The sequence below is a fragment of the Platichthys flesus genome, chromosome 7 (genome assembly GCF_949316205.1).
Source record: "Platichthys flesus chromosome 7, fPlaFle2.1, whole genome shotgun sequence".
NCBI lineage: Eukaryota > Metazoa > Chordata > Actinopteri > Pleuronectiformes > Pleuronectidae > Platichthys > Platichthys flesus.
In genome coordinates, this window is record NC_084951.1 from 20784839 (window position 1) to 20797211 (window position 12373).

Below are 12373 nucleotides of genomic sequence, written 5' to 3' on the forward strand. Positions count from 1 at the left end.
GAAGTGAATTCTGAATTGTGAAGAATTCCTCCATGTCAGGATCAACACTTTACTCAACTAAATACTAAGATTGCTCACGTCTTCTGGCCAGTCGCTCCTAGATATCCAACATTACCCATGTTTACTATACTCACAGTAATTTGCAATTTCAAAGTGTCAAGCAAAGTGAAATATTCAGATAGATTATTCAGATGTGATTAACCCAACTGAACCATTATATAAACATTTTGTAAGATGTTTAATGAGAGTATATATATTTCAGTCAGACAGTAGAATAGGTTATATCCCCCCCCCCCCCGATATAATTACATAGATATAATGGGAGTGATGAGCAATTAACCATCAGTGATAATTTTCTGTTTGCTGCTGATTGACCTTCTAGTTGATTCGTAAATGCCACATGTGATAAAGGAGTGTCCCATAAGGATGAATTATTAATCTTAATAAAGGTAGTTGTTTCATTTAAACTCACAATAAAGAAATGTTAGTATAAGTGAAAACCACAAAATACAGTAAAAAGAGATTTATGTATAAAACACATTCAACCTTTAAAAATTAAAACAAAAGAGTAAATTAAAACTTTACCCGCACAGTTTTATTGGTAACAGAACATTATATATATGATGTGTTTAATTTAAATAAAAATAAATAGCTTGAATAGAATTAGGATTTAGAGTTTACATCAGGCCACAGCTGATACCATGTGACTGAGGCCTGTGAAGTAGGACTTCTCCCTCTCGCTCATCAGCTCGAAGTGAAGAGGCTGCTGGCAGAAGTTGCACTCGGCTGACGGGTGCGGCCTCAGCTCCATTCCCACCTCGGTCCACGTCTTCACCAGCTGCTCTGTGGAGACCAAGCACCAAACAAACAGGTGAGGATACAAACGTAGAAGTAGATGTATAAACCAGTCAAAGTTCTCATGGTCGTAGTCAGAACACTGGGTTTTAAAACCTGCTGAGACTTTAACTCACTTCCTCCAAATAAATAAATTTCCCATTGTGCACATATATATAAAACAAAGATAATTCAAATGGACAAAACATCCTTAAAATCGCCAAATTAATGCATTGTTTGTCTAAGGCATAAAAAAAACTGATTTTTTTTCATATACAGAATTAAAGACGATAACGATAGTGGGCATACCAACAAAGTGGTCCATCATCTGTGGGGTGTGGTGAGGGGTGGGGGCGATGCGCAGCAGCTCCTCTCCTTTAGCCACGGTGGGGTAGTTGATTGCCTGGACGTAGATGTTGTTGCGAGACATCATGATGTCACAGATCTCATTGTTCTTCTCTGCATCTGCAACCTACCAAACAGAAAAAAACTTTCATTTTTAGCAAAGTGTTAATCAAAATGAAGGAATTTCTCACAGATGGATGGAGTGATTTCTCTTTGTTTTACCCGGACGGGGATGATGTGGCTTGGACAGTGGACGACCGGAAGGCCCGAGTCCATCAGCATCTGTCGGAGCAGCTTGACACTCCTCTGGTGTTTCCTCCTGAGCACCTGGCCTTCTTCACTTTTCAGGATCTTGATGGATTCCTTCGCCCCTGCGAGCAGCATGGGAGGCAGGGAAGTGGTGAAGATGAAGCCCGCAGCGTAGGAGCGCACTGCGTCCACCAGGGCGCTGGTGCTGGCGATGTAACCCCCGACGCAGCCGAACGCTTTGCCTGGAAATGAAACCCATAGCAGGTCAGAGAAGCCTGTAAGTGACCGAAGAGATTGTTATGAAGTGTTTCCCATCGTCAGAGAGGCTTTCACATACCGAGGGTCCCGGAGATGATGTCCATCTTGTGCATGACTCTGTCTCTGTCCCCGATGCCTCCTCCTCTGGGCCCATACAAGCCCACGGCGTGGACTTCATCCACGAAGGTCAGAGCGCCGTACTTATGGGCAATGTCACACATTTCTTCAAGTGGACACACAGCACCTGTGAAGAGCACACAATCCATTACACTATGCTTAAATGATGTGATATTAATCTCTATAAATCAAATGTAGAAATGTGATGTTTGCTTTGTAAAAGGTTTTTCCTGTTAACTTTGGAAGATCTTAAAAAATATATGCACTTGTCAGTAAATCAGTTAAAACTGAATAAGGCAAAAAATCCTCTATGTGCCCACATTCCCTTTTAAGCATAAGAATACATCAAATAGGTCTGACACTTCAGCGGCTGAGCTGTGGCCTCACCGTCCATCGAGTGCACCGTCTCAAAGGCAACAATCTTCGGTGTTGAGTCATCCGACTTCTCGAGCAGCTCCTGCAAGTGGCTGACGTCATTGTGACGGAACACACACTTCTTGACCCCGCTGTTTCTTATACCCTGGATCATTGAGGCATGGTTGCCTGCGTCAGAGTAGATTTCACAGCCTACAGGAGAAAACAAAAAGAAGTAAATATTAACCCTCAAGTGCCTCTTATACCTTTCCGTCTAAATCAAATATAAAAGCTTTCAACTCTCTGCTTGCCAGACGTCTCATACTACTTTTATGGAAGGAACAAAAACCTCCCACATTTAGTAGATGGATTAGAGACACCATGTCCTTCTTGAAACTGGAGAAAATAAGATATACTCTGAAACTGGTTCCAAACAGAACTTTGAGAGGACCTGGCCCCTTTTCCTGTCATACTATGAGTGCATACAAAGCCAACTACAGAGGAAGACTAGATGGCAAAAAACTCCCCTCCCCCCCTCCCCCTACTTTATTTTTTTACTTTATTTAGCTATTTATTTATTTTTAATTTTTCTCTAAATTTATTTATTTTTGAATTTAACTTTCCTCTCTCTTTCTTCTCTGTGTTGTCTTGCAGCACTGTTGTATTTACATGTATTGTTATAATCCAATATTCCTATATACTTATATACATTCTGAAGTCTATCTTAATGTATGTACTTCTGCTGCATGGGGGTAGGCTGTAATTGTATAATTGTATTGTTTTGTATTGATTACTCCCCCAAAAAACAATAAAAAACTGTTAAACATGAATCAAATGTATAAATGCTGTATATAAGGTACCTGGTAGCATTTTTGCCAGAGTAAACAACGTGGAGTCATTGGCTACAAAGCAGGAGGTGAACAGCAGTGCGGCGTCCTTGTGGTGCAGGTCAGCCAGCTCCTGTTCAAGCTCCACGTGGAATTTACTGTTCCCTGAAATGTTTCGTGTGCCTCCTGCACCGGCACCGTGCTTCTGAACAGTCTCACTTCAAGGACAAAACATTTGAAAGAGTTAACTTTTACATTTCGCGAACACAAATCAGTGAAAGAGGACCCGCTCGCCTACTCACACAATAGCCCGGGTGACTGTGGGGTGACGGCTCATGCCGAGGTAGTCGTTGCTGCACCACACAGACACGTCTCTCTTTGCATGAAAAGACTCCGAGTAGTCGTCTGCCATCGGGAATGAGGAGGCGCGTCTGTTCACCGTCTTGAAAACCCTGTACGTGTGATCCGTCTTCTTGCTTTCAATCTTCTTCTCAAAAAACCTGTCATACTGGAATGTGACGGCTGATGGGGGAAAACAAGAGGGTTCATGAGATTCTTAACAACAACTCAGACATTCTGTGAACTGTCGCCCAGTGGGAGGAAGAGGACTTTCTCACCTTCAGGCAGATTATCCTTCAACAGGTGAGATACTGGTTTATTGAGACTTTTCTCCGTGTTGGACTGGTCCGCCTCGATGAGATCCACAACCGATAAATCCACGTTTATTTCCCCTGATCAAGAAACATGCTGTTAATTATCTCTAAATCAATGCATGGTATTCATTTGCTAAACACTTTCATGATTTACACAACCAGCTGACTGTATGGTTATCCGATTCCAGGAGTGGCTGTTGTGACTGCTTACCTGTGCAGAAGTGGTGCATCTGCTGGACGTCCTCCTGCAGCTCGATCCTCGCCTCCCTGACGAGCCTGTTACTCTTCTGCTCCATCTCTGCGGCCAGGAAAGGGCATTTGGAGCCCACAGCCTGGCCAGCAGGTGGCGTGGTCTGTCCTGGGAGCAGCACTTCATGCTTCTGATCTACAGAACACAGGAGAATTTTTTTTTCAATTATAATAAAATTAGATCCTGTACATTAATTGTATTGGTCAAACAGTTATAGTTATATATATATATATATAAATATGGTGCATTCATTATATTCTCACAACTGACCGTCATCTGTTGAAGTGGGTTTGGACGCAGAGGCCGAAGAGGACAGAGCTCTGGACGCCAGGTCCATCATCACGGGACACTTTTGGGCATAGTTAACCAGCGATGACTTCCCAGCCAGCTGCAGGAAGACACTGGGCACGGTGGTGAGGAAAGGGCACCGGCGGATCACTGCGTCCATTTGAGACACCCGAGACCTAAAGCAGAAGGAGAATAGGAGAATTCTTAAAATATTTATAACAACAGTTTTCCTGTGAATCTTCAAGGCAAGAAAAATGAACACTGGTTATATTCTATACAGTTCAGATACTCGAATACAGCTCCTACCAACGTTGGACTGGTTAGCATCTCAGATAATTTCCACTAAACCTGTTCCTCTTAAATTAAAAAAATATCTTTCTCTTCCTCTCTCTCAGTTGCCACCGGCTCCATTTTACCTGAACAAATCCCAGTCCACCTTGATGTAACAGATCATGAAGGTCTTGCGAAACATGACTGACTCCACACTAATCTATGACCGGTGAGAGACCAGAGACGATGTGATGCTAAATGCCCCGGAGGCTCCTCTTCATTCAGTCTGCTCTGCAGCCAGCTGTCCTTGACAAGCTGGATAAAAAGGGAAAAGGGGAGGCCTCCCATCTGAAGGAGTGGACTCACTAGTGCAACTGTCTTACCTAAGACAGAGGAGGAGGAGGAAGAGGAGGAGGAGGAGGAAGAGGTGTCTGGCTGATTGTGATGAAACCAAATCATGAACTGGGAAAACTGAGCCCACCTGAGCACATATATTACAAAACTGGGACTGGGTCACTGTAGAAGATCATCAGTCAAATGTAATGGTACCTGTTACATTATACAATCTTATACGTTGCTGTTGAAGCTTCCAGATCCTAACTGACCTTGACCCCTAAAAATTATTTAAAAAACTATGTTGAAAATGTTATTATAAAATGTATCCTGCTGCTCATAACTTCTTGTTGTCTGTTTTCTTTTTTTAGCCAACACTGACTCTAGAACATCTGAAGGTTGTCAGATTAAAAGCTACACCCTACCATCTATAAATTGATCTTCATCAAATCTGCTGAAGATGAGCATGGACCACGTGACATGCAAACACCGTTATATTCACTTCTTATGCGACCTTACCTGAGTGTTGATGATATGAACTGAAGCTGCTCAGTCTGTCTGCGTCTCTCTCTTCTTCTTCTTCTTCTTCTTGTTCTTCTTCTTCTCTCCTTGTTGGGAAAAGTCCAGACGGTGGAATGACAGCACTTCGGTCACTGCGATGACGTTGCACGAGCATGTTGCACAAGCTCGAAGCCACGCCCACCGACTGTCATGCAATAACATTACCAAAGATCGTCTCGTCCAACAGGAAGCACTGTACGTGTATAAGCAACATACGACAGCTACGTTTAGCTCTACTGACCTTTTCCCGTTATAAATATAGTTATTCATCCCTTTAGTCACGTGACTCTGTTTATGACGTGAGTGAAACGGGGGGGGGGGGGGCAGTATTTACTCAGGGTCAGTACTAGAGGTACTTTGCCTTAACAGGTTTTATACTTGTTATGATGTGAGAATACATTTTCTTACGTTTACTTATTAAAACATGCATTTCTCATCACGTGACAATTAATACTCTCACAAAAGACTTTGCCCAATTTTTATTCCCAAGAGATTTGTACCTCTTCCTTCCCTGACAACATGTTATCCACTGTTTCAACCTGCTGGAGAACTGATAATATACAGACCAGCAAATATAATTTGTTTTACATTCATTAATACAAAGCCACACAGACATCACAGTTCCACATCAAGAAATCATTACCCTCCTCTGCTGACTTGTAGACTTTGCACCAGCATGCACTGAGATGGTCAGTAGTTGACAATCATGAACAACAATGTTGAAACGTGTTGGGCCAAATAACTTGGGAAAGTCCAACGAGAACATAAAGACCAGAACTATGCTCTGACTTATTAACATGTTTACAGGGGTTTTAATGAAACAATAAAATAAACAAACACACAAATCGATAAATATTCAAACATTACTGTCAAACAAACAGAGATTAATATTAATTGTTGTTCTGAAAAGGTTACATCTTTCTCTAGTTTTCCAACCCGCTTCAGCACTTCCCTTTCTCCTCCACTAGGTGTCAGCATTGCACTCATATCCAGCCTCCGTAACGCAGCTTGTTGGGCAGGTAGATGCTGGTGAGGAAATCAGGAGCTATGGCTGCCAGGGACTGTATTTCAGCCTTGACCTTAGTCTGTTGCATCAGTTCCATCTACAACAAGAGCAAACACGCCGTTTTACAGGGCGGGCAAGAGGAAACCGTGCAAACAAGCATAAATCATCAGCCTCCCAAACAGAGTGGCTATTCTGTGTCCTGGGTACCCGAGAGCTAAGAGTCCTATCACACACATTCCTCTGCTGTGTGTCACACAAGCAAATGTTAGAACTGTGTAAACTACCAGCAGGAACTGTTTTTTATTTGAAAATGGAGCAGGAAGCTTTATACTAACTTTTCATCAACTAGGTCAAAAGGTGAGTGTGGTAGAGGAGGGCTGGGCAAAGTTAACAATCACACCATTATTCTCTCTCCACGTCTACAGGCACATTGTAAAGGTTCAAACATATGATAATCCAAATAAATCTGATTTTCTCTTGTGCTCTGGAGGGAAAATCCCCAAAAAGTGACAAAGGAAAAAAACATTTTTAGATGGAAATAACAATAATGCTAAATCTTTCAATCTTGTAACTGAGGCCCTACTGAAATCTATATGTTTGAGTTACTTCCCCTCATCACACACACACACAAACACACACTATCAAGCTCTTACACACAAATTCCTGTGCACTTTTCGCCTCGCTCACCTCTCTTTGCCATTCGGGCTGGCTGCTCAAGTACGGCCTTTTAAGAAGACTACTGAGTTTGCTTTCATCTCTCTCGGTGAGTGGGATCAGGGCATCCTCGGGAACCTGCAACCTGAAGAATGAAATGTTGACTTTACTACACATGACCAAATTCATTTCCTGAATGTGACAGCGGGCAGAATGCAGCACTGTTGATGGATGTTGTTCCTACAGTGCGTTTCCTCTCATTTTCATGAACTCTCATTGAGGAGTTATTATATATACATATATGTTTAGTGGGTTAACATAAGAGGAAGAACTGTACAGACGGCAATTAAATGTATGTCAAAAAGCCCTTTTGGCCTAAATTTGTACAAGGGGACATATACTTAAAACTCAATATACTCTCAGATGCAGTTGCTTAAAAGGAAGAAAAAAAAGTGAGGGCGACGGCAACAGAAACCAAAACAAACAATCTAAATGTCCCCAGAATATAATCCCAATTAGAGGCAGGAGGAGGAAGTAGGAAGTAGCGAATGTTGAGTCCAAACCTCTGGAGGTCAGAGGGGAGGAGGCCTAGCCACATAACGCTGGGGACGGTCAGACTGTGGGCCTCAAACGACATGGCCTGTGGAAAAACCCATGCAAACACAAACACACACACCCCAGTCACATACAGTGACACAACCTGCACACACACTCACACACAGTGTATCTCCAATAAGCACACACATAATCAGCAAGGTACCCCGGTAACGTAGTTATACCCAGCACATGTTCACAATGAAGGAAGTGAACATGAGGGGGATTACACAAACATCACAGAGATCAACAAAGACACTGCCACACAATCACTTAACATTTTCACCTCATTCCACGTCACTTTAAATATTCTGAGATGGATGATTGGTGCATTTTTCCACTTAAAGAGGGGCATAATTACACACTGCTAACACAGAGACACTGAACAGGCCACATCAGATAATGTACAGTACAGGAATAACCGGCATTGGCGGGACTCACCACTGATCCGTACTTGTAGATACACATGATTTCAATGCCTGGGAAAATGAGAGGCAGAGGGAGAGACAGAGACACGCTGCAATCACCAACATACCAGAGCAATTATCCTCTAAGATGTGTAACGGAGCTTAGAACAAAGTAAAGCATTACACATGTGTCTCGCCATGCAGTGGAAAGGGGGTTAGAGGTATTGAGCCTGATGGAAACAGAGTCATCCCACCTGGACAAGATCACGCCAGAGGAAATAATAGCCAGACGAGACAATATGACAGGTGCTAACATCTGCTGCCTAAATGGGACATGCAACCCTACTGTGTGTGTGTGGAGATGAAAAGAAAGTCAACTGTTGTTAAACGTGTGGAAGTATGTGAAGTATGTGTGAGAGGCAAAACTGGTTTGATGAGTACCGTGAGGGTCAGCATCCACCAAAGCGAAGGTGGGGACGTGCAGTGTGTCCCAAAGCTTCCTCACCATCAACCTGCTGTTCACATCTGGCACACCTTTACCCTGACGCACAAACAACACATCTAGTATGTTCACAGAACATCTTGGAGAAAACAAGAACCCCAACACTAGAATGAATGTCATATTTACATAAATCCCCAAGATATTGTGAGAACAAAGGAAACCAACTGTGATTATGATGCAGGGACGGAGCTTTTTGCAGAAGTCGTCATCCAGGAGTCTCTGGAAAGTTGCATCCTTCTCAACTACAAGGACAAATTTCGCAGATGATACAATATCTGAAGTCAGTCAAGGAAAACAGACTCTGCAATACATATTCCCATCGGTATCAATGAATGACAAAAAGGGGAGACACAGGCAAAAACTAAGAGGTGAAACTTTGAAACGTCTTCTCATAAACCCGTTTGTAAAGGATACTTCTAATCCCAGCAATGTTTGATGAAACTGCAACACCCTAAAACAGAACAAACAAGCTGTCATTCAAATGTGCTGCTGTCTAATGCCCTGGTGCTGCTGCTTTGGAGTTGTTGACACCTCATGGTGCTGCAGAACAGCGTTTGCATAATTGTATCACATATTCTCCCAGCACAGGTGACACGAACACACATTTCTATGACTGTATTACTGACTATTTGTATGCATCAAGTTTTGAAGACTGAAATATGTGTTGCAACTGTTTTATAAGGTAGGAAAATGTTTTCGATATGTTTAAAAGCAAACTATGGATATGAGATTATATGAAAAGTCAGTGGGTCTGTTGGTGTCGGTTGATCAGACTTACAGCAGAGCTTGAGTGGCAGTCAATCCGTGTGCCGTCCTTCTCCATGTAACGCAGATCACCTGCGATTAATCCCTTGGACGTGGCCAACTGGTGACATTAAATAAATGTGTGCTCATGTAAACACATCTATAGTAGTACACATACATGTGAAACTTACTCTTTGAATTCTACTTTAAATAAATAAATCAATTCCACAGGTATTTCAAGAGAAGTGAAGCAGAACTACATGATTAAATAATTGTGGGAGCTGAACTAATAATACACCAACATATCAACATGAAGTTACATTTAAGAGTTTTTCATGTCTGGGGTGTGTTTTCTGCCACAGTCCCATTATATGTAAATTGTTTCTCACATTAGCTTGTGTTAGGTGGACACTCACCACATGAAGAGATCTGCGAGGAACCTTCAGCATGCAGGAGATATCATCTACAATACTGTCCACAGTTGTCTGTGAAACAAACAGCTGTGTATTGTTGTAATAGATGTCTCTGTGGACAAAGTTGGTAAATCTTTAGTGAGAACACATTTACAAATAATCAAGAAGAAAACTGTAAACCATGTGAATTTTATTTGGCTTTTATGATCAGTTAAAGTAAAATAAATAACCTTTTAGTGGCGTACGAGTTGCTCTGCACAAGTTTGTAGATGACAGAGAGGATCTTGAGAATTTGTGCTTTAAAACGGGAGAAACACAAAATTAACTTTCTTCTAGACATTCATCACTGGCTTTATATAAAAGTTCTGGAGTGAAAATAACACAACACATTCTGTTCTTAATTAGGCTATGCGTGTGGTAAACCCAGATCCTTAAAAGCCTCTTTCAACATGCTCTGACAATTTTTCACCTTAAACCATGTCTGACTTTTACTGCCGAAACTAAGGCCATGTGAAATACAATAAAACTGTACTTGTCTTTTGACTGAATGGAATGTTGGTTGTCAACAACAGCAAAGTCTCATTTGAAGCAAAATGAGAAAAGAAACAAAGTGAGCTGTGAGCGTCTCCTCACCAAATTTAGTGACAGATGAAGGACAGTCGCTCCTAATGGTGCTGACGGAACTTCCTGAACTCATCTGAAGCCCCACGGCACTGTGAAAACTTAAGTGGGAGTCGATGGAAAAAAAGCATGGAGGTTTAAGTAGAAAAGAAAGGAAGAAAAAGAGGCCATTGAAGAACTCTGCACATGCTGTGTGAGCAACATTTACTTTTACAGCTTTGAAAACCTGCTCCCACCTGTAAGCCATCTATAATTCCCCACACCCTGAGGGCTATCTATGAGAAGCCTCCCCCCCGTACTTCACCGTCCTGATTTGTCTGTGAATCCTTTTGTGGGATTCTGACATTTGAAAGGGCTAAGCCAGAATGTGCTTTAAGCTGACGCAAAGTTTGATCCAGACAAGACCAGGCAGTCCGCTTTGTTCAGAGCGTAAAGTCTCCGCAGCCTCATCACATTAAAGCCTCCCGTGGTTGTGTCCTTTTCAATTCCTTATCACTCTGTCATCTTTTGAGCCCAGGAAGTTATTTCAACTTCAAAGTTTTAAGTTTTAAGTTTTTGGATGCCAAAGCAGTGTGCTTAAAACACGTCTTGTACAAATTCAGTCAGCGCTCAAGTATGTATATTCTTGAAGTAAATTAAGCAGTACTTGGGTGGCCTGACCTCCCACAATACGACCTATGTAGGTAAATGTTTATTTATTTCTTTTCACAACATGAATTGCTTGTGTTTATGTTTTAAAGGTCAGACAGGCGACAAGGATCCCACAGATCTGCTATTTAAAACGAAGTGTTGAAGATGGGGGAGGATAACTTGTCACGCTGGGGCATGTTTTAGATCAAGGTACCTGACGTTAGCCCAGCTGGATCTGTTGGGCAGTGCCAGGAAAGGAGCCTCTTCTTTGGAAAGGCTGGTCACTATTCCTAGGATGATGTTTTCAATGCGGGCCAGAATTTCCCTGCTGGAAATAAAGATACAATGAGGATGAGACTATAAATGACAAACACGAATAGTGCATGTGTTAGTTGAACAAGTTAAATAAAAGTATCAAACTTTGATTTCTGCTGTTAATAGGGAAAATCATAGCTAGATTATAGCTAAAAAAGGAAGCATTACTGATATATATATATATATAATTAAAAAAATCTGAGAATCTGAAAAACCAAGCAAGGAACTTTCAATGCTGTCATGAAGCAGTCAGGTTAATTATTTTACAACTTTACCTGACATTCAATATGATAAATATGATATTAATTGATGACCTCCCGCCTTAACTTAATTGTTCTCCTTATTTTAGTCATTACTTTCCTAAATGTTTTTTGATTACATAGACTTTATTTGTATATCCGCGATATCTGTGATATATGACACATATAATGTCAACTAATTTATTCAAGACACAAACCCAAATTTTGTATTCTGCCCCAATCTGACTGTTTCTAGCATGTAAGGTTAGCAGATCAGTTCGTATTAGTGCAGGATGCACAGCTAGCTTACTAGCCACAGTCGGTGACATGTAATAAACCTGATATAATATAGAGAATGAAAAGTTTGTCAAAGAAGTTCAGGTTAGCTAGATTATCCGTGCACTGTTTATGTAGGTTTTCACTGTCATTTTGTGACAGGGCCACTAACAAGCTAGCAGGCTAACTTCAAGCTAGTTGGACGTCACTTCCTGTAGCAGGTGGAGCAGGTGAATGGTGGACGTGAACTTACTGGCTAATTTCCTCCTGCTCTCGGTGTCTGTCCGTCTCGACTCGAACACCGTTCAGCAGCTCAGCTCGGAGTTTGCCGATTTCAGTCAAACCTTCTGCTGCCCAGGAAGCCATCATGTCGTGTGTTAGCCTGTTAGCCTGTTAGCTTGTGTGTTGTTCAGCAACTTGAGGTTCCCGCCGGAGGATTTCATTGGTCACCTTACACAGACCTGGATGTTTGATTGGCTGACTTCTGGCCGAAAGACTTCCAATATATTTACACAGTAAGACAATATTCCTGCTATAATAAATATATATATATATGTAGTATATTATATGCAGTATTTCTTAATTGGATTCTAGTTGGAAAATGGAGATAACGGTCAGATTCACTCAAAGTTT

The 12373-nt window shown here is 41.7% G+C and overlaps 2 protein-coding genes across 2 annotated transcripts; both read right to left on the reverse strand.

Moving 5' to 3' along the window:
- Positions 1 to 573: 573 nt before the first annotated feature.
- LOC133956704 (5-aminolevulinate synthase, non-specific, mitochondrial-like) lies at positions 574 to 5428 on the reverse strand. The gene is made up of 11 exons (XM_062391969.1): positions 5298 to 5428; positions 4158 to 4351; positions 3849 to 4022; positions 3602 to 3715; positions 3287 to 3506; positions 3018 to 3202; positions 2191 to 2370; positions 1766 to 1930; positions 1402 to 1670; positions 1144 to 1306; positions 574 to 843 (listed from the first exon to the last, which is right to left on the reverse strand). The coding sequence occupies exons 2-11, from the start codon at positions 4333 to 4335 to the stop codon at positions 683 to 685; spliced, it is 1809 nt and encodes a 602-aa protein (XP_062247953.1). The 5' UTR covers positions 4336 to 4351; positions 5298 to 5428; the 3' UTR covers positions 574 to 682.
- An 852-nt stretch (positions 5429 to 6280) lies between these two features.
- Positions 6281 to 12109, reverse strand: spo11 (SPO11 initiator of meiotic double stranded breaks). Its single transcript, XM_062392340.1, has 13 exons — positions 11994 to 12109; positions 11125 to 11238; positions 10293 to 10381; positions 9890 to 9956; positions 9663 to 9771; positions 9281 to 9367; positions 8917 to 8953; positions 8668 to 8777; positions 8442 to 8541; positions 8035 to 8072; positions 7563 to 7639; positions 7033 to 7144; positions 6281 to 6442 (listed from the first exon to the last, which is right to left on the reverse strand). Exons 1-13 carry the CDS (start codon positions 12107 to 12109, stop codon positions 6323 to 6325), a joined length of 1176 nt encoding a protein of 391 aa, XP_062248324.1. The 3' UTR covers positions 6281 to 6322.
- Between the last annotated feature and the right edge of the window lie 264 nt (positions 12110 to 12373).

Coding starts and splice junctions, on each gene's coding strand:
- LOC133956704 (XM_062391969.1), bottom strand. CDS start 4,335: ATGGACGCAGTGATCCGCCGGTGCCCTTTCCTCACCACCGTGCCCAGT. Junction 1,671..1,765: donor CATCATCTCCGGGACCCTCG/GTATGTGAAAGC, acceptor TTTCATTTCCAG/GCAAAGCGTTCGGCTGCGTC. Junction 844..1,143: donor GATGATGGACCACTTTGTTG/GTATGCCCACTA, acceptor TGGTCTCCACAG/AGCAGCTGGTGAAGACGTGG.
- spo11 (XM_062392340.1), bottom strand. CDS start 12,109: ATGATGGCTTCCTGGGCAGCAGAAGGTTTGACTGAAATCGGCAAACTC. Junction 8,778..8,916: donor AAACATTGCTGGGATTAGAA/GTATCCTTTACA, acceptor GACTGACTTCAG/ATATTGTATCATCTGCGAAA. Junction 7,640..8,034: donor TCTACAAGTACGGATCAGTG/GTGAGTCCCGCC, acceptor GTTTTTCCACAG/GCCATGTCGTTTGAGGCCCA.